This window comes from Sus scrofa, chromosome 1 (genome assembly GCF_000003025.6).
Source record: "Sus scrofa isolate TJ Tabasco breed Duroc chromosome 1, Sscrofa11.1, whole genome shotgun sequence".
Taxonomy (NCBI): domain Eukaryota; kingdom Metazoa; phylum Chordata; class Mammalia; order Artiodactyla; family Suidae; genus Sus; species Sus scrofa.
The window spans coordinates 52217140-52243407 of NC_010443.5; the positions used below are offsets into that span (position 1 = coordinate 52217140).

Below are 26268 nucleotides of genomic sequence, written 5' to 3' on the forward strand. Positions count from 1 at the left end.
GTAAAATTGAAGATAAAGGAGAAACACTCCAATCTTCAGATATTTCACATGTGAAGAATCAGACCTATATTCCAGATAATAAAAAATTAGAGGTACAGCTGTTCCAATTACCTAGAGTACAGACTTTTGGGGACCTTTGTCCTACAGTCTTGAATGCCCCGTCCCTTGAATGTGTATGTATCCAGCAGGTTTTTTTACCCTTCAAGGTATAGCTCAAGCATCTCCTCTGTGGGAAGTTCCTTAACTCATCCCGACAGGGATGTTCACTCTGTCCTTTGTGCTGTCACTCCTGCACACATAGTTTACACTCCTTATTCTGCCAAATTGGAATTGCTTCTGTGTTGTCCCAACGGATGGTAAGTTCCTTTCAATTTTGAGTCCACAGCCTGGAAACAATACCATTAAGTGTTAATATTTGGGAAAGGAAGGATGGCTGGGGATGCATGTATGTGAGAGAACAGTGTGGAGAAGGCAGACCTCTTGATGTTTGTTAACAGTTCTTGGAAGGAGAAACTCAAAAGAGTTCTGGGATTTAAAGAGCAAAATTTAAGAGGATAAGGCGGAGTAGAGGAGGAAGGGATGATAATGGCAGGAATGCTGCAAAGGAGGTGGGGAACTAAGGTCCTAAGAGAGCAGAGAAGAAGCAGGGGTGGAGTCAGAAGGGAGGAAGGGTGGGAAGAATGTGTCTTCCCAGGAGAGTAAAAGACAAATGCATGTGACAGAACGTGTGCCTTCTCCTAACTCAGAAGAGGACATTTTTTCCTGATGTGAAAACTATGCAGTGTTAAAATTGTGTTTGTCAATTTAACTTTGACCTAAAGCATTTAAAGGGCTGGTAGCAATGAAAGCTGCTGTTCCTGTCTTTGTGTGTGTGTGTGTGTGTTTGTGTGTCTGTCTGTCTGTGTGTGTGTCTGTGTGTTTGTCTGTGTGATCTGAGAGTCTACTCTAGCTCATTCTTATACACTTTACTCTCCTAGTATTGGTTACAAATGCTAGTAAATCAAAATATGGTTCCCCCATCAACAAATGGAAGTATTTTGTAAATAGAATTATTATGCTATGGGTGGCAAGAGAACTAGAAAAATGGCTTTCTGTGTCAACGTCACAGAGCAGTGTCCTTGAGAAGAAAATGTAAAGGGTACGGAGAAGTTATTTCACTTTAGGGTTGGAATTGCTGGTCTCTATTTCCATGGTATTTAACTTTTACAAAATTAGACGTCATTTCTAATCAGAATTGTTTAATGTACTCCTGAAATAATCATTTTCACCCCTGCTTGCCAAAGTTCCATCTTTTTAAATTATCTGTGTGTTTTTCCTTTAACGTGGCAAAGAGGAGGTGAAGTTTTCAAATCTATAAATTTTTTTTTCCCCCTCAGATTGACTTAGAATTTGAATGCTTATTATCTTTTTAAAAATAGGAGCTTGCTTGTCTTCAGGGAAACCAAGCTGAAATCAACTTACAGCATTTAGGGTACCAGTATTTAGGAGTACTTCTCTCCTTTTGTACATTTTTAGGGGCAGTTTCAAAAAGCATTATTAAGAGCTTTTTACTATAGTACTTCAGAGTTATATTTGCAAACAAATTCTTTCTGCCTTAAGGAGAACTCAGAGAGATCTCTCTGGACCATGTATAATCCGCAGGTTCCTATTCATTGCGAGGACACCATAAATGGCTGCCTCTAGGTTGCACCACCTGTAATATAACAATTTATCATAGCAGAGATGCTAAAATCTCTCAGTGTTGAGCTTGGCCTATTAAAGTGTGAACAAATGGAGTGAGACAATATTTCCTTTTTCTGAAACAATCGATTCACTGCCTCACTGCTTTCATTATGAGACTGTATTTTGTTTACAAAATGGGAATTTTATCTATAGCAAAGGTCAGGCAGAGAGCCTTTGAAGCAGAAAGATTCAGGCTCCAATCTTCACTGTGGCATTAGAAGCTAAGGTTTTACCTTAAGGTACCTTGGGTTCTTTAAACAAAGAGTTTGGATAAGTTTTTGTTTCTCAGGATTGCTTTGGCAATTCTGGGTCTTTTGTGGTTCCATATAAATTTTTGGATTGTTTGTTCTAGTTCTGTGAAAAATGTCATGGGTGACTGAGACTACTTCTTTTTAAAGTTCTAGTGCTATGTTTCAGTTGTGTTCTCTTTGAAAATGGACCGGCTTAACAAGGATCTACTGTATAGCACAGGGAGCTCTACTCAATATTCTGTGATAAGCCATATGGGAAAAGAATCAGATAAATATTGAATGTATAGCTGAATCACTCTGCTGTACACCTGAATAGTTTCAGAATACACAACATTATAAATCAACTATCATCCAATATAAAATTGAAACATTTTTAGTAAAATAAAATTAATTAATTAATTAATTAATTAAATGGACCAGTTTAATCCACCTCTTGTGTCCATTTCAGAATTTCAGCCCAGTGTTTATTTTTCGTATTCTTTTTACTCCTCATTTGATGTGAAAATAAATATCACCAATATGAAATTATTTTGCTTCTTTCATATTAAATAAGCTGCAAAATATATCAGGTATTTAATATTCTTATAAATTTACTTCCGCTCTAATGAAAAAAATGTCAGGTTTCTTCTCAGCTTATATCAGCTGGTGTTTTTCTTCCAGAAAAGTTAGCAGCTCTGCAGTCTTTGCCATGTTCTTCTATTTCCACTTGACAATGTGTAACGTCTCAGTCCACTCGGATGCCTGTAACACAAATACCAGAGACTGGCTTGTGAGCAGCATAAACTTATTTCTCATGTTTCCGGAGGCTGGGAAGTCCAAGGTCAGGTTCTGGTAATAGTCTGCTTCCTGCTTCTTTGATGGCCATCTTTTTGCTGTAAACTCACGTTGCAGAAGGAACTAGCAGACTCTCTGGGGTCTCTTTTATAAAGGGCACTAATACCATTCATGAGGCCTCACCCTCATGACCTCCTCACCTCCCAAAGACCCCACTTCTAAGGACCATCACATTTCAATATATGAATGGGGGGTGGGGGGTGGGAGACACAAACATTTAGTCTATAGCACGTAGCTAAACCAAAATCAAACATTTCTGTGTTGTCAACACCTATGTTTCTCTAATTACTTAAACTATCAGGACTGTCATTCTTTTAGAGTCAAGTTAGGACAGTGCCTTAAGAAGAAACAAGCAATATCTGGAAGAGTGAGAGGCACATCGTTAATTGACTTTGTTAAGAATGTCAGATTGGTATCAATAATATATACACAATTCCTATCCTTCATTTTGTTAACATACTCACTCTCTTAATGCTTCGATATCGGCTTAGGCACATTTGTTATTTGCCTATCAAAACTTTAAATTCTGTGCTTGACATAGTTCAGTTAACCCCTTACATTGTCTGAGATACAGGTGGTGCTCTTCGGTAGAGTGGTTTACCTTTCCAGAGTTTCCCTTCACCAGCGCACATTTTAGGCTTTGATTATGTTGTATCACTCAAGTTCTTGTTTACCTAATTTTCTAAAGAGGGAAGGTAGAAGGGTGAAAATTAAAGACTCCAAATTTTTAATATTCTGTTTTACTAATTTCTACCACCAGGCCTCTTCTTTATTCCTTAAGGGTTTTCTTTTGCTCTTTGGATATACAAATTTATGTTTTATTTAGCACTCCTTTCGTATGGAAGTCTGGTTGATTGACAATGTTATTTTAGTTTCTGCTATACAGAAAAGTGACTCAGTTATACATATATTCTTGTTCATACTCTTTGCCATTATTTATTATAGGAAATTGAATATAGTCCCCTGGGCTGTACAGTAGGACCTTGCTGTTTATCCATCCTGTATTTAACAGTTTGCCCCTGCTAATGCCAAACTCCTAATCCATCCCCCCTCACCCTCTGCCCCTTGGCAACCACAGGTCTACTCTCTGTGTCTGTGAGTCAGTTTCTGTTTCATAGATGAGGTCATGTGTCATATTTTAGATTCCACATGTAAGTGAGGTCATATGGTATTTATTTAAAACTCATTCTAACTACAGCCAATGCAGAAGCTGCCAGCCAGCAGGCTCTCAGCTGTCTCAAGCACACAGGCTCAGGTTGATCCTTTTGTACATAAGTGATGTTCCTGCTTGTCATGGGCTCTTCCTCAGTGGCACACAGCCAGTCTTCGGATTACTCCCAAGACTTGTGTGGCCAAGCCTCCATTACCACTGTTTACTTAACATGCCCAGTTTGCTGCCTGTTTTGTTCATCCTCTGAGGCGTGGTTTGGTTTCAGTGTCAGCCTGAAATGAAGTTGTCAGTGTGTCTTGCTTTACAAGGACCAGCTGTCCAAATCCATTGTTCTGATGGCCCCCCTTACTCTTGTGATCTTTATTTGCCTCAGGAAAATTGGTCTCTCTTTATCTGCCTCTCCCTCCTCTCTCCCACTTCTTCATTCATGCTGCTCTTTCCTCTCAGAATCTGAAAATTTTCTCTTGAATTAACCAACTTAACCCTTTTGTTTTGTTTTGTTTGTTTGTTTGTTGATTTTTGCTTTGGGGGGCCACACCCGTGGCATATGGAAGTTCCCAGGCTAAGATGAGGTCATCTGAGCTGTCGCTGTCAGCCTACACCACAGCCACAGCAACACGGGATCCGAGCTGCATCTGCGACCGACACCACAGCTCACAGCAACATCAGATCTTTAACCCACTGAGCGAGGCCAGGGATTGAACCTGCAACATCATGGTTACTAGTTGGATTTGTTCCTGCTGGGCCATAATAGGTACTTCAACTCTTGTGCTTACTAGTAACCCTGATACCTTTTATCTCCTCTTAAAACATAAATAACCTTTCTGATCACTCAGTAGATGAAATAGATATAACTATTTTTTAAATTTCAATTCCCATCCTCTAGAATAGGTATGTCAACTTGGTGTTAGACATTAAGGTGATGCCAGATGGCAATATTTGGGGAGACTGCAGCCGCCTCGAGTACCCCTTACTTTCTCACCATGGATTCTGCTTCTCATAAATTGGCACACAGAATCTCTGATGGTTGTACGCAGGCCTCTGGAGGTGGTAGGGGCAAGGCTTCAGTGGAGGTGAGGCAATGAGGGTGGATTGCTTTGTAAATAAGTTGCCACTTAGTTACACAGATTTCTGCATTATTTTCTGGCTGCTGACTCCCTGGAAGTTTGCTAGTGAACATGTTTGTAATCTTTGCCAGTGAGTCTCTGAATGTCCTTATTAATAAAATGACAACTGGATTATTTTTCAAAGCTACCAGTAGCAAAGCTATCTCTCTGACCACCTGTATTTCTTACCGCTTAATTTTATAAATGCAAGAGAAAAGAAATGGCTGTTGGTGCACCTGATTTAACTTTCTCTTTCTCCTAAAAATTTTCCAGTTTAAAAAAAAAAAGTCTCTGGTTTCCAATTTCATAGCTTCTGAAAGATTGATCCCAGTAAGCAAGTTTTCTTTGGATTCTCTGCTTAATCAAATCTTAGCAAAGAATGCTTTCATGGTCTATTAAAAATCCATGGAGAAATACCCAGTTATGTGAGCATCGTAAACCAGACATAGCAGGCTGTGCCAGCACGTTCCGTTTTATTCTGTGAAGCACAGGATTCTCTGACTGCTGCCCTGTTCTCTCCCAGCCCGTTTCCCTGAGGAACCTTCTCTCTGGTCTGTAAGTTTTGCAGCTCCAGGGTCAGGGTGCCAAGATTTGTGGAGATCACCATCCAGAGGGACAAAGAGGCGCATCTTGAGAGATAGGCACACCCAATGGTTACTAACTGTAACTTTGCCTTTAAGAGCTAGTCAGACCGGAGTTCCTGTCATGGTGCAACAGAAAGGAATCCGACTAGGAACCATGAGGTTGCAGGTCCAACCCCTGGCCTTGCTCAGTAGGTTGAGGATCTGGCATTGCCGTGAGCTATGGTGTAGGTTGCAGATGCAGCTCGGATCTAGTGTTGCTGTGGCTGTGGCATAGGACAGAAGCTATAGCTCCAATTTGACCCCTAGCCTGGGAACCTCCATATACCATGGGTATGGCCCTAAAAAGAAAAAAAAAAAAAAAAAAAGAGAGCTAGTCAGACCCATTTTATTCTGTCCCATTTATCTGGGCAGTATTTATTCCTACCTTTCAGTAAGTTGTTCTAAGTTGGTCCCTCCCTCCCTCCATACAGAGATACACAGACACATACGAGGCCTGCCCCTTCACTGGGAATGGAGAAAAATCACAAGCCTGAACACAGTTAATTCCTTCTCTGTGGCCGGTTCAGTCTACATTGACCCCCAAATAAGAAGCTTCCCAGTTGCCTCCTTCACCCCCCCATGTAGAGTGCCTGATACTGTGTCCTTGAGTTTCCACATGGAGTCTTTCAGTCATGGAGACTGTTCCACTGGACAAGCCTCTCCTGGGTCAGCTGTACCTCTGACTCAGACCCTCTTAAGAATTCCTGCCTGTCTTTCTGAATCACCCTGCTGGGTCTCCTAAATTCCCAAAAAGAATTTCACATGTGCCACATAGCTCATATTTCAAATCAGATTGTCCCTCTTTTAATGAAAATCCATCCAATTTGTTTAAAGGAACATGGTGAGAAGCAGAGAACCTACTTTGTTTTATAGAATATAGAAAAAAGAATTTACTTTATGACCTCAAACTGTCTTTTCTGCCCATAATAAGCCATGCAGTACAGTTACTGCTGCTCAAAAATTAGGAACTTCATGTGTGTCTATTTGTTTCAGAATATTAAACTAAGGAAAGGACCTCTCTATACAATGTACCCTGCAGGGTGCCTTACACAATGATGATATTTAGCAAACATCAGTTATTGCTAAATTTTCCCCCTCTAACCTCACATTCTCTGAGGCTTCAGAGAGAAGGAAAATTTCCATTAAGTCTGTTATTAGAAGAGTTTCTTAAGAAACTGTCAGGGATAAATTCAATAACTCAAGTCTCCCATCTGAAGTTGAGAATCGTGTGTACTCTCACAAAACTACTCCTTTATTTTTTTTAAATCCACACTGGATTTTACTTTGAATACTACATACTATGTATAGGATAGACTGCTGAAGCAAAAGACCCACAAATAGAGTGCTTGATCAAGATTCAAGTAATAGTGCAGGTGGACTGTCCAGTCCGGGGCTGGTGCAGTGGCTCAGTCCCGTCAAGGACCCAAGATCTGCCAGCTTCAGTAGGTGCTCCCATCCTGAGTCCCACAGTGGCTGCTGTAGCTCCCACCATCACGTCCTCATGCTCTCAAGAGGGAAGAGGGGAAGGGAAGTGTCGACCCTTAACTGGGAGAATGGGGGAAGTTCTGTCACTAGATGAAAGGGTAAGGAGGCATACTCAGGACATGAGTAGTCTCTGCAATATGCTGCAACTTAATTACATTTCATTCTGTATAGCATTCTGAGTTAAATATGGAAATAATACAGAAAGATGCGCTTTGAGTTGAGCAAGGGGAATTAACGCCATATGGCTTGAGAAGGAATCTCCAAAATAATGGAGGTCTTAGAGTATAACAATAGGTGACTTAAAAGAGTGCTGGTCACTGTCCAACAGGCTTTACATGGATCATCTAATTTACTACTCAAGATAATCCCCCCATTTCAAAGATGAGGAAAGTGAGGCACAGAGAGGCTAACCTAAGCTGCCTGCAGGCATAGAACTAATACAGGGTAAGGGGTTGGGGGGCCTAGAGCTTGAATCCAGACATTCTGATTCCAGAGCTGCCCTTCAAACCATTTCCTATCTAGCCATCACTAAAAACTCTTAGGCTGTCTTTTGAAATTGGGAAAGAGGAAAGATTTCCTAAATAGTAATACCTTGAGGTTTTTTTAAAAAGGGGAAAACCAAAAACATACTTTTTGGTAAGTTTCAGCCTGAAGTATTGTTTTATTTTTACAGTCAGGTTGGGAGATGGTAAGGAGATATTTTAGACTTAGACTCAATAAGTGAAATCCAGCTTCAATTAAAGTATTGACTTAGAACAAAGGAAAGAAAATAGGTTTGATCAAAGTGTGTATACTTACTCCTGGCCAGATAAATCTCAGGTCTTATTTTCTCAGCTTCGAGTTGGTCATAAACAATTTAGGTATATTCCTGTAATACTTCAGACCACTTTTTAATCAAGACAAGCTGAAATAAAGTTAACTTCATTCTCATACCATTTAGGTCTGATGATTTTTCCCCAGGTGCTTTAAATTGTATTTAAATCCTCACATTTATTAAATAAGAAGATGACCTTAAAACGTGTCCACTCCCTAGCTGTACAGATGTTTTCAGGCTGCAGTGACAAAATACCGCGGACTGCATGGTTCAAATAATAGAAATTTATGTGCTCACAGTTCTAGAGGCCAGGGTCCAAGATCAAGGTGTGGGCAGGTGTGGTTTCTCCTGACGCCTCTCTCCTGGGCTTGCAGGTGGTGCCCTCTGGCCCCTTCTCCACATGGTGGTCTCTCTCTGTGTCCTGATCTCTTCTTCTTGTAAGGACACCAGTCAGGTGGGATTTGGGCTCCCTGGGAGGGTGGTGCGGAGGCTTACTTTAATTTAATCATCTCTTTAAAGGCCCTGTCTCCAGACACAGTCACATTCTAAGGTCCTGGAGGTTAGGACCTTGACCTGAGTGGCGTGGGGAGAGGTCATAATTCAGTCCATGACTCGGACACACTTTGGAAAACATGGAGTCCGGGAAGTCAAGCAGTGAAAAGTCCAGCACCTGGCTGTCCCCCTCCCTGACATCTACGGCCAAAACAGGGTGTGGCACGAGTAGTATGTTTCAGTGAACAAACACCTCTTTACCTAAACATTTGGCGCAGCCTTATTAAGTTTAATATGCCCATTATATAAAAGCCCCGCTTGGACTTGCTCTTACTTACATATTTACCAGCTCTTCAAGAGGAAAGATTGATGCCACCATAGCAAATGTTTTGCTGAAAAGTTCTGTGTGGTTGAGTGAGCTGAGCTCATCTGGTGGTAGGTGTTTTTAGGGCAGCTCTGGCTTCTCACCGGAGAACTGCTATTAGCAACAGATGGACTGAAAAACAAAGGTCAGTGTTCAGAAGGGACAGCCCCTTTTCCTTTTCTTTGCTTTTTTTTTTTTTTTTTTTTGGCTTTTTGTTTGTTTGTTTGTTTTTAAGGCCACACCTGTGGCATATGGAAGTTCCCAGGCTAGGGTTAGAATCCGAGCTGTAGGCCCTGGCCTACACCACAGCCACAGCAATGTAGGATCTGAGCTGCGTCTGCGACCTACACCACAGTTCACTGGAACACCAATCCTTAACCCACTGAGCAAGGCCAGGGATTGAACCCACATCCTCATGGATACTATTCGGGTTCCTTAACATTGAGCCATGATGGGAACTTCCCGTTTTCTAAAGCTGTATCTGCAGAGAAATTAAGGTACATGGCAGCAAAGGAACATCTTATCTCTTTCACGTTAGGGGATGGAGTAAGATACAGTGAGAGGATAACTATCACTGGAAAAGATGGGAAGACTTCTGAAAATATCATCAAGGGAATTTATTCCATTCATCTCACAAAAATATTCTGATGATATTATGCTTAGCTCCTTAACCCCTGTATACCTTTCATTATAAACTTCTTTGGAAAATGGGAAGAGGAAAGGGATATAGTAGATTCACAGCTTTAGGATTAAATTGGAGAATCAATGAGGGAAAGCATAAACATCAAAGAACCCTCATGGGATTTTTCTAAAAATATCCTTCAGACCAATAAAACTTTTACAAGTTGTACTTAACTGGCGTGGGATGAAATATCAAAACCTTGGCCCAGTACAAAAGGAACATTTTTGTTTGTTTAAAACTTACCCCCACCCCAAACCTCCATGACCCTGTTAGAACAGACTGCCTAATAAAAGTTTCCAACTGTGTGATTACCACAACATTGGAAGCGTCTGACATCATCAAGGGAGAATTGCTAAGGATTTTCTTGGAAAAGATGAGCTCTGGATATCTATGTTGTATGGTACATAATGTGGGTATAATAGGTAATAAGACCAAGACCTTGAGGTCAGTAAGAACAGCTGCCCTGTGAGCTCCTGTGGGAGCTCCTGGGCCTGATTCCTCAGCCTTGAGATCCCTGGGGACTCACCAGTCACAAAAGTCTGGTCACCCTAGAAACACACCCATCCCAAGGGGCCATGCTCTTTACTGAATTTATGTAAGATAAATACCAAAATTATTGAATTATTAAATTATTGAATTATGACCTAATTATCAAATTTATGTTAAGATAAATACCTAAAGCTTAATACATATAAAATAAATCCTCCATGTTGCCCTTACATTGAATCACAGTTAAACTCATACTTGCCGGTCTCTCCTGCCAGGCCAGGAGCTGGTTAGAGTCAGGGCCTCTTTCCTTTCCATGTTCACATACACAGAACTGGCCCAAAGCACTCAGGAAATTGTTTATTGAATAATTAAATAAGGGATGAATGAACAAAACATATATTAACCACCACAACTCTTCTGTTTAAAAATAACTGAGTTTTGGAGTCTCTGGAGGCCTAGTGGGTTAAGAATTCGGCATTATCACTGTTATGGCTTGGATTCAATCCCTGGCCTGGGAACTTCTATATGCCTTGGGTGGCCATTAAAAAAATAAATAAAATGTAAAATTAAAAAAATTGAAGTAAAAGTGAAAATAACTGAGTTTTCTCATACCATCTTCCATCATGTTCTACCCCAAGAGATTGGAGACTGGACATAGTTCCCTGTACTGTACAAGAATATGACTATATATATATGACTATATATATGACTATATATATATGAATATATATATGACTGAGTCACTGCTGTACAGTATAAATCAATTATACTCTAATCTTGAAAAAGAAAAACTGAATTTTGTTCCTGTACATAGAAGAAAAGATAAATCTTATCACTGATCTCAGTTGTTACTTTCAGGGTAACCAAAAAGTTGCCCTTACTCTGTAGTTTCTCTTTGTGAGTTAATAGAACATTATTACATTTATCTTTTGGGCCCAAACTGTTTAAGCAATGAGGTGATATTCTTCTACTACTTTTTTCAGTTATTGGATGGAATTGACTATTCTTTGGGCATTGGGCTTTGACTAAAAGATGATCTTCAGACATCATCTATCTTTATTCACCTCGCCAACCAATAACATTAGACCTGAAACTGGTGTGTTTGACACTGTGCTTTTATCGATTCCCATCTGCATGGAAACAAGCTCTAATATCACAGCTTAAAAAATAGACGTCTCCCCTCATGCTATGGGACTCTTTCTCAGTCACTGCAGACCTTTTGGAGATGGTCCTAGTAGCCACTCTGCCTCCTCATCTCTCGTTCTCTCTTCTGACTGGTCATTCCCTTCAAGCCCTTAGCCCCACTACATCACCAGATCTACGGCCCATGGATCCAGGCACTGTCATCACCTCTGTGTCTGCTTCTTGCTAAAATTCTGAGTAGTAGTCAACACTGAGTTATCTTACTCCCTGAAACACTTTATTCTTCTAATAACACGCTTTCTCTCTATACCTTAAAAGGTCTCCCCTTGTGGACCCCGTAATAGCCTTGACTTTCTTCTGGACTACTAAATATGGAAATATCCTCACCTCCACCGGTGGCTCCTCTGTTCCTCTCTCTCTGCACTCTCTCCCCGTTACACTTAATACTATAGACTTTTATTCCATCTGTGTGCTGGTGTGTCCTGTCTGTCCTTCTGTCTGCCTAGCTTCCTACCTACCTTCCGACCTAATCTCTGGTCCTGACCTGTCCCTCACCTGCTGACTCTTCCTACTTTACCCTTCACAGGGCTATTTAGGGCCCCGTGGACATCAGGAATTCAGAATTTCCACCAACCACAAGTTCCTCTTCCTTTCCAGGAAGTGATACTATCATCCAACTAGTTTTCCTAACTGTAAAACCTGAAAGTTACTTACTCCTCCTGTTTTTCTGAACCATCCACACATCTGGTAGAGCAAGGACTTCAGTTCACTGCAGGGCACACTCCTTTATCTCCATGGCTACTCCTCCCCCTGCCCCTGCAACCAAGGCCACCGTTTCTCTCTTCTTAGGGAAGGAAGGGGCCGCCTCATCGTCTGCCTCTGCCACTTCTAATTCCTGCAGCTCATTCCCACACCGTAGCTCCAGGGATCCGTGGTGAATAGAACTCAGATCCTGACCTTCCCCTGCTTCTCACCACACTTAGTACAGAGGGGCCTGCCCCAGCTCCTTCAGCCTCCTCCCCTCCAGCCCCGGCTGGTCAAACCCACCCTGACCGTCCTTAGCTTCTCAGACATGCCAGGGACCCTCCTCAGGGTCCTTCCCTGGCACCTTCTGCCTGAAACATCTTTCCTTCAGATCTACGAGTGAAGGCTGCCCTTTCTACACTCTCAGAAGTGACCTTCCCTTCCAGCTAATCAGAAGAAACTCACTGTACTGAGACAGTCTCTCTCTTTTTTTAAGAATACCAGTATCTGAAATTATCATTTTTAAAAGTTTACATTATTTTGATTTTTTCAATTGAAGTATAGTTGGTTTACAATGTTGTGTCAGTTTCAGGTGTACAACAAAGTGATTCAGTTATATATGGATATCTGTATCTACATCTATCTATTTATATATGTATGTATACACATTCTTTTTTCAGATTCTTTTCCCATGTAAGTTATTATAGAATACTGAATACAATTCCCCGTGCTATACAGTGGGTCCTTGTTGTTTATCTATTTTATATACGATGGTGGGCATATGGTAATCCCATTCTCCTAATTTATCCCTACCCCCCCTTCTTCTTTGGTAACTAAGTTTCTTTTCTATGTCTGTGAGTCTCTTTGTGTTTTATAAATAAGTTTGTATCTTTTTTCTAGATACTACATGTAAGTGATATAATATATTTCTCTAAAATTCTCATGTTCACTGACTGGTTTTAGTGGTTTATTGTATGTGCTACCCTGTCTTATTACTGGTGGGGCTGCAACACCTAGACCTATGCCTATTAGATTATGAGCACTTGCTGTGTAATGAGTACTTAGAGAATAAATTACTAAGTCAATAAGATATTTCTAAATATAACATCACAACAGTGTGAATATGCTTAATTCCACTGAACTAGACACTTAAAAATGGTTAAAATTGTAAAGTTTATGCTATGCATTCTTTACCTCAATAATTTTTTTAAAAATTTTGTAAATTCATGCAGACAAAAAAAATGAAACAAATTGTTACCTCATGGGATGAGAGATGAGAGCAAGGTTGGGAGATTTTTTGCTTTTGTAATTGTCTTCACTGTTTAGATTCTTTAGCCATATGCATACATTATTTTCATATTTAAAAATAAAATATATTAAAAGACAAAAACAGAGCATCTCTAAATATGGTAAGAGACAATTCACATATAACCAGAATATATATTTTAGACCATTCTGTGAAAGGAAGTTTGTTCCTCCAAAGCATTGCCTCCAGATATCGTGGATTCTACTAATTTTATGTGTTGATGAATGTAGAATATTAAAATATACTGGTTTTCTAATCTTTTGTTCTTAGGACAGCAGTTGCAAGTCAAAGGTTTCATGATGTAATTTGATAGTAGACTTCATGCTTTTATCAAGTTAATGACTCTTCAGTGGATACAAATAATTTTTAAATAATTGTGGTATCCTTAGCAGACGTAACAATATTTTCCAATAATTAATGGTTTAATACATTGTATTGGTATTAAAAATGACATATATGTAACACTTTATGCTGTAATTATAGCATAGAGAGATAAATACAGATAATTATATCTTGTATTTGTATAGAATATATGTGATTTTAACAAAGTATTCAAACAAGCTTGTAAGCTCTTATGAAATTGTGCATGAGAATATCTGTACAGCTAAACTATTGTTTTAGTTGTAAAATAAGTAAGATCAGAGTCTGTGTTGTCTTAAACTGTGGTGTAATGGAATGATCACAAGACTGAGGTTCAGCAAATCAGGTTTCTAATCCTGCTTCTGCTGCTAATGATGGTGATCTGAGCAAGGCCCTGTCTGCACTAGAATGTAAGCTCCATCCGGGCAGAGTTTTGGTCAGTGTGTTCTTTGCTGTATCATCAGCATCTAGAAAAGGAGAGGACCAGTGCAAGTGCTGAACAAGTATTTGTTGCATGGATTATACTTCTCCACATGCATGGTTTCCACATCTGTAAACAGTTCTTCCAATTCTTACATCCCAGATCATTTGAGAGCCCTTTGAACTTAAATCAGACAGATTCAGAGCTGGAATCATTTACCCAGCTGTTGTTACCTGGGCCTTTATAAAATTGTTTAGTGCATCAAAGCTCTTTGCCCTGGATATTTATTAACATAAATAAGACAAGAGCGAGATACAGGTCCATGTTTGCCATCTTCAGAAAGACTAAAAAACTTCAAAATTCAAAGTGTATTATTCAAATTTGTAAAATTAAATAAGCATCAAAGTTCAATAAGCAACCTCTTCCATGATGTTTTTTCAAAGAGTATAGCACTTACTTTTTGGAAGCTATTAAGGTTTAAAATTTATCTAAGAATTTTGGGACACCCTGTAGACATACCCTTCTTTAAAAAAAATTATTGAAGTATAGTTGATTTACAATGTCATTTTAGTTTCAGGTGTACAACACAGTGATTCAGTTACACTTATATATATTCTTTTTCAGATTCTTTCCCCTTACAGTTTATTACAAGATATTGAATATAGTTCCCCATGCTATATAGTCGGTCCTTGTTGTTTATTTTATATATAGTAGTGTGTATATATTAATCCCATTCTCCTAGTTTAACCCCCCCCCCTTTCCCCTTTGGTAACCATAAGTTTGTTTTCTATGTCTGTGAGTCTCTTTCCGTTTTGGAAATAAGCTCATTTGTATATTTTTCTAATATTCCACATATAAGCAATATCATAAGATATTTTTCCTTCTCCATCTGATTTATTTCACTTAATATGTTAATCTCTAGGTCCATCCATATCACTGAAAATGGCATTATTTCATTCTTTTTTATGGCTGAGTGATATTCCATTGTATATATATGTACCACATCTTCTTTATCTATTCATTACTTAATGGACATTTAGGTTGCTTCTATGTCTTGGCTATTGTAAATAGTGCTGCTATGAACACAGGGGTGCATGTATCTTTGTTTCAGAAAACTTGATATCCCTGTTTCAAAAAACAATAAAGAACACTTCAGTTTTGAATTTTTTCTTTTCATTCATTGAACAAATATGTCATGAATGACAGCCATGTGCAAGGAGTGTTAAGAAATGCAAGAGAAGCCAGGCTCTTACAGCCCATTCTCCCCATCATCTGGACTGCCAGGCACACATAGAGACTCCTGGCTGAAGTCAGCATCAGCACTGGAAAGACTGCAGAGGAAATCTGAGGATTGGGTGCTGTTGACCCGACAGCGGCTCCTCCTGACCTCCCGCCATCACTCACAGCCTCCCACTACAGCCACCAGGACCAACCCCAGTGTGGGGGCTATCGCCCTGTCCCCTCACATCCTTCACACCGACGTTTGATGAGACGTTGACCCATTTCTAATAAAACCATTGCTGCTCTGCCCCACCACTCTCCACCCCCCTTCCCTTGCCTATTTTTGTCCATAGAACTTATTACCAGGCACATTAGATATCTGTTGATTTGTTCATTGCCTTTCTTGTATAGACATACACTTATGTAAACTCCATGAGGGTGTGGCATCAGTATATCCCCGGCACCTAGAACAGTGTGGAACATCTGGTTGGTGCTTAGTAAATATTTGTTGGATGGATGAAAGAAAGATGGATGGATGGATAGATGGATGGAATGAAGGACAGATGGAAGGAAGGGAAGAAGGGTAAATAAATGAAAAACTTAATGTGTAACTACTCTCACCTGAGCCCCAAATGGCTGTCCTTTTAACTGTTTCTCCTCCCGTACCCAGTATTGCCCCGACCATTTAAAGTTTGCCTTCATTTTTTCTAGTTAAGAACCTCATTATTTTCAATAGAATGTGGTGTTCTACCCTCACTGATTGCCTGGGGCAAAACTTTGCTGTTATTGTAGCTGGCTCACTTGGGTAAAACACCCTTGGCGCTTGCCACTTCCCCTCAGGTGGGATGCAGCCAGCATGCACACAGAGATGAAATGTTGCTCTACACAGTGACTTCATAAGGGAACTACATCTAGGAAGGAGGCACAGGATATATATCAATAAAAACCCAAACTAAACTAAAGAGCACTCAGAGTGGCCATAGATGAAGTCCCTGCCTTGAGTAAGTGTCCAGATTCTATAATGACAAGTCAAGTGGGCAAGACAAAAACCAGAAAGAGGAAAGGTAAAGAAGAATCCAGAGCCATAGATGGCAAAGTGGAGGCATCTATGCCAAGGTGGTCAAGGATGTAAATTGCTACAAATGTTTCTAAAGGACAATTTAGAGATGGCTAATAAGATTGAAGAAATTCCTACAACTCCTAGAAATTTATTATATAAAAACTCCTATAACAATTGGAAACATTCCTAAATGTTCATCAATAAGGAGATGGTTTCGTTATGATACCACATAACCATACAATGAAACAGTGCGATCTTTAAAAGAATAAATATAGATGTGTTTGCATTATATTAAAATTGTGTTAAGTGGAATGAGAATATTGTAGGTTAGTATGAGTGATGTGATTCATACCACTGTTCTAGATATGAGGGATGATGGCGTGGGATATTCACAATGCCCTCCTCCTGGTAGAAATTAAATTGGAATTGGTGAAACAACAACAAGCATAAACAAATAAAGCTTTACTAGCAGATGGAGCAGTCCTGGGAAGCAATACAAAGCATGGCAAAGGAGATAAAGAGTGATGGAGAAGAAGAACCCTAAATAAACAAGAAGACCAAAAGGGGGGACAGGGAGGGGAAAGGGTCTGGAAGCACCATGCTTGGGGTATCCAGCAAATGCAAGGAAGACAGAAGGACAGGAGACAGTGATCACGTGGGGTGGGGGGAGGGGAGGTCTGAGAGGCATCCAGGGGCCAGGTTATACAGCATCTGCGTGCCATGAAAGCAGTTTTGGATTTTCTTTTAATTTTGATGATAAACCATCACAAGATCTTGAGCAAAGGAATGACATATTCTACTTTATCCTTTGAAGACCTCAGCATGGCTGTTATATAGAAAACATTCAGCACTGAGTCCAGACAGTATAACTAATTACATCTTTTATTAGACCACTTACACAAGGGTTGCAGTGACCCAAAATGAGAGGTTAAGGTGAAGTTTTCATATGGTTTATTTAGGAGTGTTTCTAAGCATCTTCTTAACAGACATTTTATGATGATTGAAAAGTTTATGTGTATATACATAGTTTAGGTATGGGGTTATGAATAGAGAGAACATTTTTCCTATATTATTTATGGGTATTAAGTATTACTATGTGAAAAAAATTGAACGAAAATGAGAAATGCACACTGTGTAGGTAGAAAAAACATGGTAGATTGTAAAAGTCTAACAGTCTGTCTAACCTTTTGATATTGCTCTAATCAAATAAATGTTTTATAATGCCCTAAACCATACTATGAATAGGATGCTGGCTAGTACATTTCAAAAGGGCTCAGGGAAGTGGCTCTGAACTTAGAGTTTATCAGGAAAATGATCAGCCAGTATGATTCACAGTGCCAGGAAAGATTCAGCCCAAAACTGCAGTTGGAAGACACACAGCTGTGTTGAAAGGCCCTGTGTAGCTGTGAAGCCTTGGAATTAAGATAGTGCTTGTTCTCGCTGCATAGATAACCCTGTGTCATCTCAAATGAGATGATGTATGTTCAGGTGTTGCAAATATCATTAAATAAAATCCTGCTGTTTCTCTTCATGCAGATTGTAGATACCTGGTAGAACCAAAATGGTGGTATGTTCCATGCTGGTTCTAAGTGCTTCTTCTCCTTTAAAGGACTTGGCCCATTCTTTTAGGTCTGTCCTCACACACTGGAGCATTCCAGATTAGGAGACAACTCTTAGGTTCCACATAACGGTTTGGTGCAAAATCTAGTTTTTCATTGAAGTTGACAGCTTCAGCAGCAGTAACAGAAGGTATTCACTTCGGTTCGTTGGGATCCAGGCCGTCTCTGGGGCTGGTACCTTGTGCCACTGTCTCCTTGGCCATTGCATCCTTTGGCAAAGAGACTTAATTAGAGGATTCTCTTAGACACTTTTTCTGAGTAAATGTTTCATTATATGCATAATTAACTGTTCTATTTGCAGCATCAATCAATCTCAGGGGGGACTGTCTAAAACCAACTTAGAGTTTCTTTTACTCTCTCCTGTCAGAGTCAGGCCACAAGAAGTTGAAAAGCACCATACAGAGAAGCACAGAAACAGGAATGGCAGCAGAGATGAGAAAGATGGTACGGCAGCCCAGTCGGGAGTCGACAGATGGCAGCATTAACAGCTACAGCTCCGAGGGAAAGTAAGTGATGTTAGCACATCTGTATGGCTTGGCACCAAGGCTTGTGTAGTCATAGCGAGAAGAACAAAGCTACCAAGGCTTTGGGGGCTATCACGAAGCTTCTATATTTAATCGGAAGTTCAACCATCCATTTTAACATAGCCTGACTTCTTCTGATACATATACACGGGCACATCTCTGCACCTGGTCATGCAGACCTTTCTAAGGGATGGAGAAATGGTGGACTAACATGAATAAACTGATGTCCGTCATCCAGAAAAGCTCAGAATAGTCCATTACCAGATGGTTATTATAGAAATGCCACATTTAATGGACTCTTTCATACGGAAAACTCATTCATTGCCTGGTCCAGATGCCAAAATCTGAATTAAAATGTCTAAGTGAGAAACTAAGTGCCCACGTTCCTACTTTTCTCCAAACTATGTTGGGCTCTAAGTTGTTGTAAGTATAATATTCTCATAATAACAGCTTACATTTTCTTACATCACGAATTCATTTTATACCTTAGGAAAAAGGCCCAGGATCTCTCTTCTTCATTATTTTTCTGATTAAAGAGTTTTAGTTAATCCTGAAACAAATTAATTTTGGGAAAAAAAACTAGATTTTTAGCTTACTGGATTTGCTCTTAACCATTTCATATAGATCCTGCATAAAACCTGCATTTTTCTATGCTTGAGAAATTTTCTGATGAAACTGAACTTTTGCCGAGGTGATAGATCTTACCAATAAGTAATTGTCATTCCACAGGGGGTTGCTTGGGAATCAACCATGCCATAATTATTTAGTACCATTCAAATATCTTTTTACTGATCTAAAATTAATAATTTATTTTATTTTACTTGCATTTGCCTATTTTGTTCACAAAATGAAATAAATTGTGCCAAGTTTATGTTCATGATAGGCTTTCCCATACCTGAAATGAGTGATTCTGTTTATTTGATCCAGTTATTGGTAAGAATGCTCCCAGCAAGGTATAGCTAAGATCAAAAGTCAGCAGGCATGAAGCTACTGAAGTTAAACTTGCTAATAAAATACCAGTGTTTGCTGAAGTATCATGAAGCAACCTGCAAATAAAGGCTGGAGACATTGTATTCTGATATAAAAATTAACACATCTAATCATATTTACCTCCACCATGGATAAGCCACTTAACATCTCATAGATATATTTTATAGTCTCTGGATGAGATATAATAGACACTCTAATTCCTTTGATTGTGAAGAAATAATATATATGAAAGCACATTGGAAACAATCGATCTTTATGGAAATCTGTTTATTCCAAAAATTACTTCTTGAAGCCCAACAATGTAACAAGCCTTGTTCTTGCTACCCAGGAGACATCAGTAAACAAGAGTATATAGCCTGGGGTTTCAGGCAGTCCTGGTGTGGCATGTTTTAACCCATTCATTTCCATTTGAACTTAAAAAAAAATCTCAGATAATGTGAGACTTTAATTTGCTCAAAAAGGAAAAACGTAATAAACATTTAAAAAAATTTTTATAGCTAAACCTATTGTATATGGAAGTTCCCAGGCCAGAGGTCAAATCTGAGCCACAGCTGCAACCTAAGCCGTAGCTTGTAGCAATGCCAGATCCTTTAACCTGGGGATTGAACCTGCGCCTTCACGGTGACTGGAGCTGCTGCAGCTGGGTTCTTTACCCACTGTGCCACAACAGAATAGGAACGCCAAACAAAATTAAACATTTTTATTTGTAAATAAGAGTTTGTACTCTACTGTAATATTTTTTCAAGAAATTATTGGTAACTTCTTAAAATGTAGCACCAATGTTACCTAATGTTCATGAGCAATTATTTATACAGTTCAAAGTATAAACATTTGCATCTTATTCTTACGTCGGGGATACACTTCTGTAGGGATTTGTATTTGTAAAGTGTCCAGAAAACTTACTGCCTTAAAAACTATAACTTAGGAGTTCCTGTCGTGGTGCAGTGGTTAACGAATCCGACTAGGAACCATGAGGTTGCGGGTTCGATCCCTGCCCTTGCTCAGTGGGTTAAAGATCCGGCGTTGCTGTGAGTTGTGGTGTAGGTCACAGACGCGGCTCGGATCCTGCGTTGCTGTGGCTCTGGCGTAGGCTGGCAGCTACAGCTCCGATTCGACCCCTAGCCTGGGAACCTCCATATGCCGCTGGAGCAGCCCAAGAAATAGCGCAAAAAAAAAGACCAAAAACAAAAAAACAAAACAAAAAAAACCTATAACTTAGTCCTCCTGAATAAAACATCAGTTTTAAACTTATAGTTTAGACCTTTTCTCCATCAGTGCTGAGCCTCATGCTTGGCTAAGAGGCAATGCAAAGAATCAGTAAGTAAACTGATTGCCTAAGTACAGTTTGATTCATGATCATAATTCGTAGTCTAATGGAAACTAGTGAAAAAAATTATAGGAGATTTTATGTTTTGGTTTTTGTCATTTTGCTAATAGCTTAATATTTCCTGGAGTGCGACTAGGAGCGGATAGTCAATTTAGTGATTTTCTTGATGGATTGGGACCAGCCCAGCTTGTTGGCCGCCAAACCCTCGCCACCCCTGCAATGGGTAAGAATAATTATTTTCACTCAAGAAAACTGATGTTTCAAGGTTGGCAAGATCATTTAAAGTGGCATAATAGTAATACAAATGAGAAGCAACATTTTGGCTCAGGTGTTACTGGTTTCAAATGATTCATCTAATTGCGAATGCATTTTTCTAACTTGGGGTATTAAGTTAGTCATCAACCTTTGAATTATCAAAATTCTGGTATGATAGAGACTCTACAGTAGATCCAAATGTAGGAGAAGGGGAACATTTCCTAGCATGGAAAAAACAATGGATTATTCAGTAAAGGGTGTTGGCGTAAGTGTTTATGCAAAAAATTTAATGAAATTACCTCGCTACTTAAGATCTTAAAGAAATAATATTTTGGACTCAATTGCAAAAGAGAAATGGGATGTAGAAAAACACTAGAAAATACTGAAAAGCATTTAAGTTACTGTTTCTATAGTCTTGGAGTGGGAAAGAACTTCCAAACTAAAGCCAGATAAATCAAAAACTACTGGAAAAATATACCATCAATGAAGTTTTAAGGAAGATAATAAACGGAGAAAATTATATGTAACCTATGCAAATGATACTTCCCTGAAGGATATGAGATTTCAGCTTGAAAGGACCCATAAAGTAGTCAGCAAAATGCATGAGAACAGGTCAACACAAAGACATTATCTTGCAATTTTATAGCACAGAGATTAATGGAAAATCCCACAAATTTCCTAAGAGAAAAAAGAAGTTAAATAATTTTATGCAAACTATCTAAAATCTAATTCTCATTGGACTCTTTAATAACAATACTAGCATCCAGAAGATAAGCACTGCCTTCCAAATTCTGGGTAACAATTGATTTCCAATGTAGAGTGCAGTAACCAGCCAAATCATCAAGTCACTTTGAGGCTGGAATACATACTCAGACAAGAAGGCTCTCAAAACATTTTTCTCATACTCAACATTGCTCAGAAAGATATTAGAGGATATCCTTCAACAAAATATGTGCATTTAAAGACTGTGAACTAAAAAAGAGGAATATGAGATCCAATAAATAAATGCTTCCACACAAGAGAGAAATGGTTGGGATACCCAGGATGGTAGTGAAGGAAAATCTAAGAAAACAGCTGCAGCAAGCATTAAAAGCAGCTTTCCCAAATTGTAGCATGTCAGATTCATAAGATGAAATCTATAGAACACCTAATGTGTTTGATTTTATGGGAGAGATAAACTGCCAGGAGAGAGTAAGAGTTGAAGTAATGATATCAATGTATAAAACTAAGCAAATGCTGCTTTTTTTTTTTTTTTTTTTTGTCTTTTTGCCATTTCCAGGGCCACTCCTGTGGCATATGGAGATTCCCAGGCTAGGTAGGGGTCTAATCTGAGCTGCGGCCACTGGCCTACGCCAGAGCCACAGCAACGCAGGATCCGAGTCGCATCTGCAACTTACACCACAGCTCACAGCAACGCCGGATCCTTAACCCACTGAGCAAGGCCAGGGAGTGAACCCACAACCTCATGGTTCCTAGTCGGATTCGTTAACCACTGAGCCATGACAGGAACTCCGCAAATGGTTTTTAAAAGACACTTATTAGGTGTTGTAGGGAAAAGGAAGCATGTTCAAGAAGTGAGAAGTAATCATAGTATTGCAGTTCCCTCAGCTATAAATATTGTTACATGATTATAATATAAATATTAATAGGAGAATGGGAGGGATTATGGGAAATGTCAAATATGACTCGGTGGTAGAAAGGCAGTGAAAGTGAGTGCAATTAGGGGTCAATAATATGTAAAACTGAAAAACAGGAAAATGCTAAGTATAATATTCAGAGATGGGGTGCAAATGCCAAAAACGTAAAAAAATAAATCAGTTGAAGTATTGTAAATTTTGAAAGCAGTGACCATTGCAAGACAAGTTGAGAGAGAGACTGGGACTATTTTATACTAATAAACTGTAGAGCAGTTAGACTCTTTAAGCTATGTGTTTATGTGATAAAACCAAAACAAAAACCCAAGTGTCCCTAGGACCTGAGGTCTGAAACAGAACTATTGTAAAACTAATGAACCATCCAGAACCACAACATTGATCAATGGGCCAGGCAAATAAAAGAAATTCACAACTGAGAAAATGGAGATGATTCAACCAACTAAAAAATAACTTAGAAATAATTATAGTTAACATTTTCAGGGGTAAAGTATCATATCATTCAGAAAACATTGAGCATCTTATAAAAATGGGTAAAGGGCATGAACAGGCAATACAAAAGAAAGAATAGAAATTGAAAATATTTAGGAATATGTTCAACATCCTAGTCATCAAAGAAAGGCTAATAATAACTTTTTGAACATCAGATTGGTAAAAAGTAGGCTTATTGCTAATAACTGTTAACGGGCTGTGCGAAATGGGAAGACGTTCTTCTGGTGCGAGTGCAAACTGTCACAGCCTTTCTGAAGGATAGTTGGCAATAAGTGTGAAATTTTTGAATGTCCATTTAATTAGAACTTCTACATAAAATTGTTCATTCTAATGCTGTTTATGATAACAGCAATGCAGATAACTTATTTTTTCCATCCACAGGGATCTAGTTAAATAGGATAAATAGGTAATTACTTGCCCATTCATTGATCCATGGAGTAAGTTGAGGATGTATGGCAGATGGATGGATGGATGGATGGATGGATGGATGGATGGATAGATAGATAGATGATAGGAAGGAGATAGAAAGGAAGAAAAGAAGGAAAAAACAGATTTGTTTGAAATTTCTAGGATATTAATAATGATTTTCTCTAGAAAATGGAAATACAGATAATTATATTTTTATTAAGAAAAATTATATACTAGATGACGTAAAGGATAAGAAATCTTATTAAAGTAAAAGAATCACTTAAATACTTTAGTATTGTCACAGTTAAACACTTTAAAACTAGTATGAGACTCTCCTGAGTTGAATGAGTATCAGAGAAATGAAGAGAAACTTTTCAAAACCTGATTTGGACATAGGAAAAGAAAAGTGGGGTTGGGGGCTCTAAATATTAGTTTTTTATCAAGATCACGAAGGTTGTAATTTAAAGTCTGTTATGGACCTCTTAGTTTTTTATCTTCATATGACTGCAGAGAAGCTGAAACATTTTACTTTCTCCACTTGCAGGTGATATACAAATTGGAATGGAGGATAAAAAGGGCCAGTTAGAAGTTGAAGTTATTAGAGCACGAAGCCTCACTCAAAAACCTGGCTCCAAATCTACGCCAGGTAAGGAGAGGCATCACTGAGTTTGGAAAAGAGCATCTTACATGGGCAGAAACCTCAAAACATTTGCTGCATTTCAATTTGATATCCTCTGTTTTGCATTATCTCTTTCAAAATACAGCCTTTTCTATGTTCTTGATTATATGCAAGTGGAGCTGGGTTTTCCTTACACGATTATTCTGTCAGAAAGTATTAGGAAGTGTATTGTCCCAGAAAGGCAAGTTTAGTTAGGTTTGCTTCTTAGTTTGTGTCAGTTTCTTATGCACATTTACGAATGCAAGAAAAATTCAGTTCTAGTCATAAAAAGGATGGGGTTTTATTTCTTTTTAAATGATTTTTATTTTTTCCATTATAGCTGGTTTACAGTGTTCTGTCAATTTTCTAATGTACAGCAAAGTGACCCAGTCACACATACATATATACATTATTTTTCTCACATTATTCTCCATCATGCTCCATTGTAAGTGACTAGATACAGTTCCCAGTGCTATAGAGCAGGATCTCATTGCTTATCTATTCCAAAGGCAATAGTTTGCATCTATTAACCCCAGATTCCCAGTCCATCCCACTCCCTCCCCTTCCCCCTTGGCAACCACAAGTCTCTTCTCCAAACCCATGAGTTTCTTTTCTGTGGCAAGGTTCATTTGTGCCATATATTAGATTGCAGATATAGGGGCTATTATATGGTATTTGTCTTTTTCTTCCTGACTTACTTCACTTAGTATGAGAGTCTCTAGTTCCATCCACGTTGCTGCAAATGGCATTATTTTGTTCTTTTTTATGGCTGAGTAGTACATTTTAGATATAAAATAAGCTTTAAGATGGAAATGTGTATTGTATTGCCATCCATAAACCAAATAAGTTAGAATCTTGTGATAACTTTACATACTTTTACTTGAAATGAGGAAAATGGCATTCCCAGTAACACATAAGTTTCAAGGAATAGAATTTATGGAGCACTGAAAAGTTTTAATGATTTAAATGATCAATGGGGAACTTTCAGTAAGCACCTGTACTTCTCTACTAAAGCATTCTCTAATAAAATCAATTTCAATTAAAGGAATAACTTCTTATATGTTAATGTTACTTTTCCTCAGCTCCATATGTCAAAGTGTATCTTTTGGAGAATGGGGCCTGCATAGCCAAGAAGAAGACAAGAATTGCACGAAAGACCCTTGATCCCTTGTATCAACAGTCCCTGGTTTTTGATGAAAGTCCACAGGGTAAAGTCCTTCAGGTCAGTAATAGCCGATTTGACTTATTACACTGGACTATACACATTATCCACATCAACATTGAAGGGGTGGTCCAACAGGAAGAGAATAAAGTTCAATAATGTAGTATAGCATCCTTGAGTGGAAAAACAAACAAAAAATTTACAATACAAATAACCTATAGTGTCAAAAATATCTGATGGTTCTAATGGAAAACAAAATTTTTATTTTCACTCTGCTTTTCTTCTTTCTCTCCATCCTCTCCTTCTACTTTGCCCTATTTCCCATGTCTCACTTATTCTAGCTAAAGGATAGATACATACATACATACATACATGCATACATACATAATTGATAGATAGGTAGATGATTGATAGAAAGATAGATTAGATATATAATTGATAGAAAGGTAGATGATAGATAATAGATGGATGATGGATTAGATAGATGATAGATGATTGATAGATAGATAGATAGATAGATAGATAGATAGATAGATAGATAGATAATCAGGGCATTCAATACTAGCAATAGTTTGTAGAGCATTACCATGTGCCTGACATAGGATACAAAGAGGAAGAAAGGAAAGGACCAGCAAACATGTGGGACTGGTTGAATGCCAGATGCGTTGTTAGGTGCTTCCATATATTACCTTTTCTAAATGTGTGGACCACCATTATCCCCCTTTTAAACATCACATCTGAGGATCACAGGGATTAATTTGTCAAGGTCACTCAATAAATTGAAAAGCCAAGCTTCACCAAATGTGTTCATTTGAGACCCTTTATGGGTCACGGAGGATTGGAAATTGTCCCTCCAAACAGTATAATGGAAATCTTATCTGCCACCGAAAGAA

General features: G+C 38.7%; 1 protein-coding gene and 1 long non-coding RNA gene across 51 annotated transcripts in view; one reads left to right on the forward strand and one right to left on the reverse strand.

Moving 5' to 3' along the window:
• RIMS1 (regulating synaptic membrane exocytosis 1) overlaps window positions 1-26268 on the forward strand; it is a 461317-nt gene that overhangs the window by 432000 nt on the left and 3049 nt on the right. For all 50 annotated transcript variants that reach the window (XM_021073077.1, XM_021073090.1, XM_021073092.1 and 47 more), the window contains 4 exons: window positions 18275-18413; window positions 20859-20971; window positions 24100-24201; window positions 25296-25435. In XM_021073077.1, the coding sequence (XP_020928736.1) occupies window positions 18275-18413; window positions 20859-20971; window positions 24100-24201; window positions 25296-25435 (494 nt within the window). The remainder of the gene's footprint in view (window positions 1-18274; window positions 18414-20858; window positions 20972-24099; window positions 24202-25295; window positions 25436-26268) is intronic.
• The window catches only part of LOC106508874, an 80345-nt gene continuing 70174 nt past the window's right edge, over window positions 16098-26268 (reverse strand). The window contains exon 6 of the long non-coding RNA XR_001305973.2: window positions 16098-18116. This is a non-coding gene — a long non-coding RNA (uncharacterized LOC106508874). The remainder of the gene's footprint in view (window positions 18117-26268) is intronic.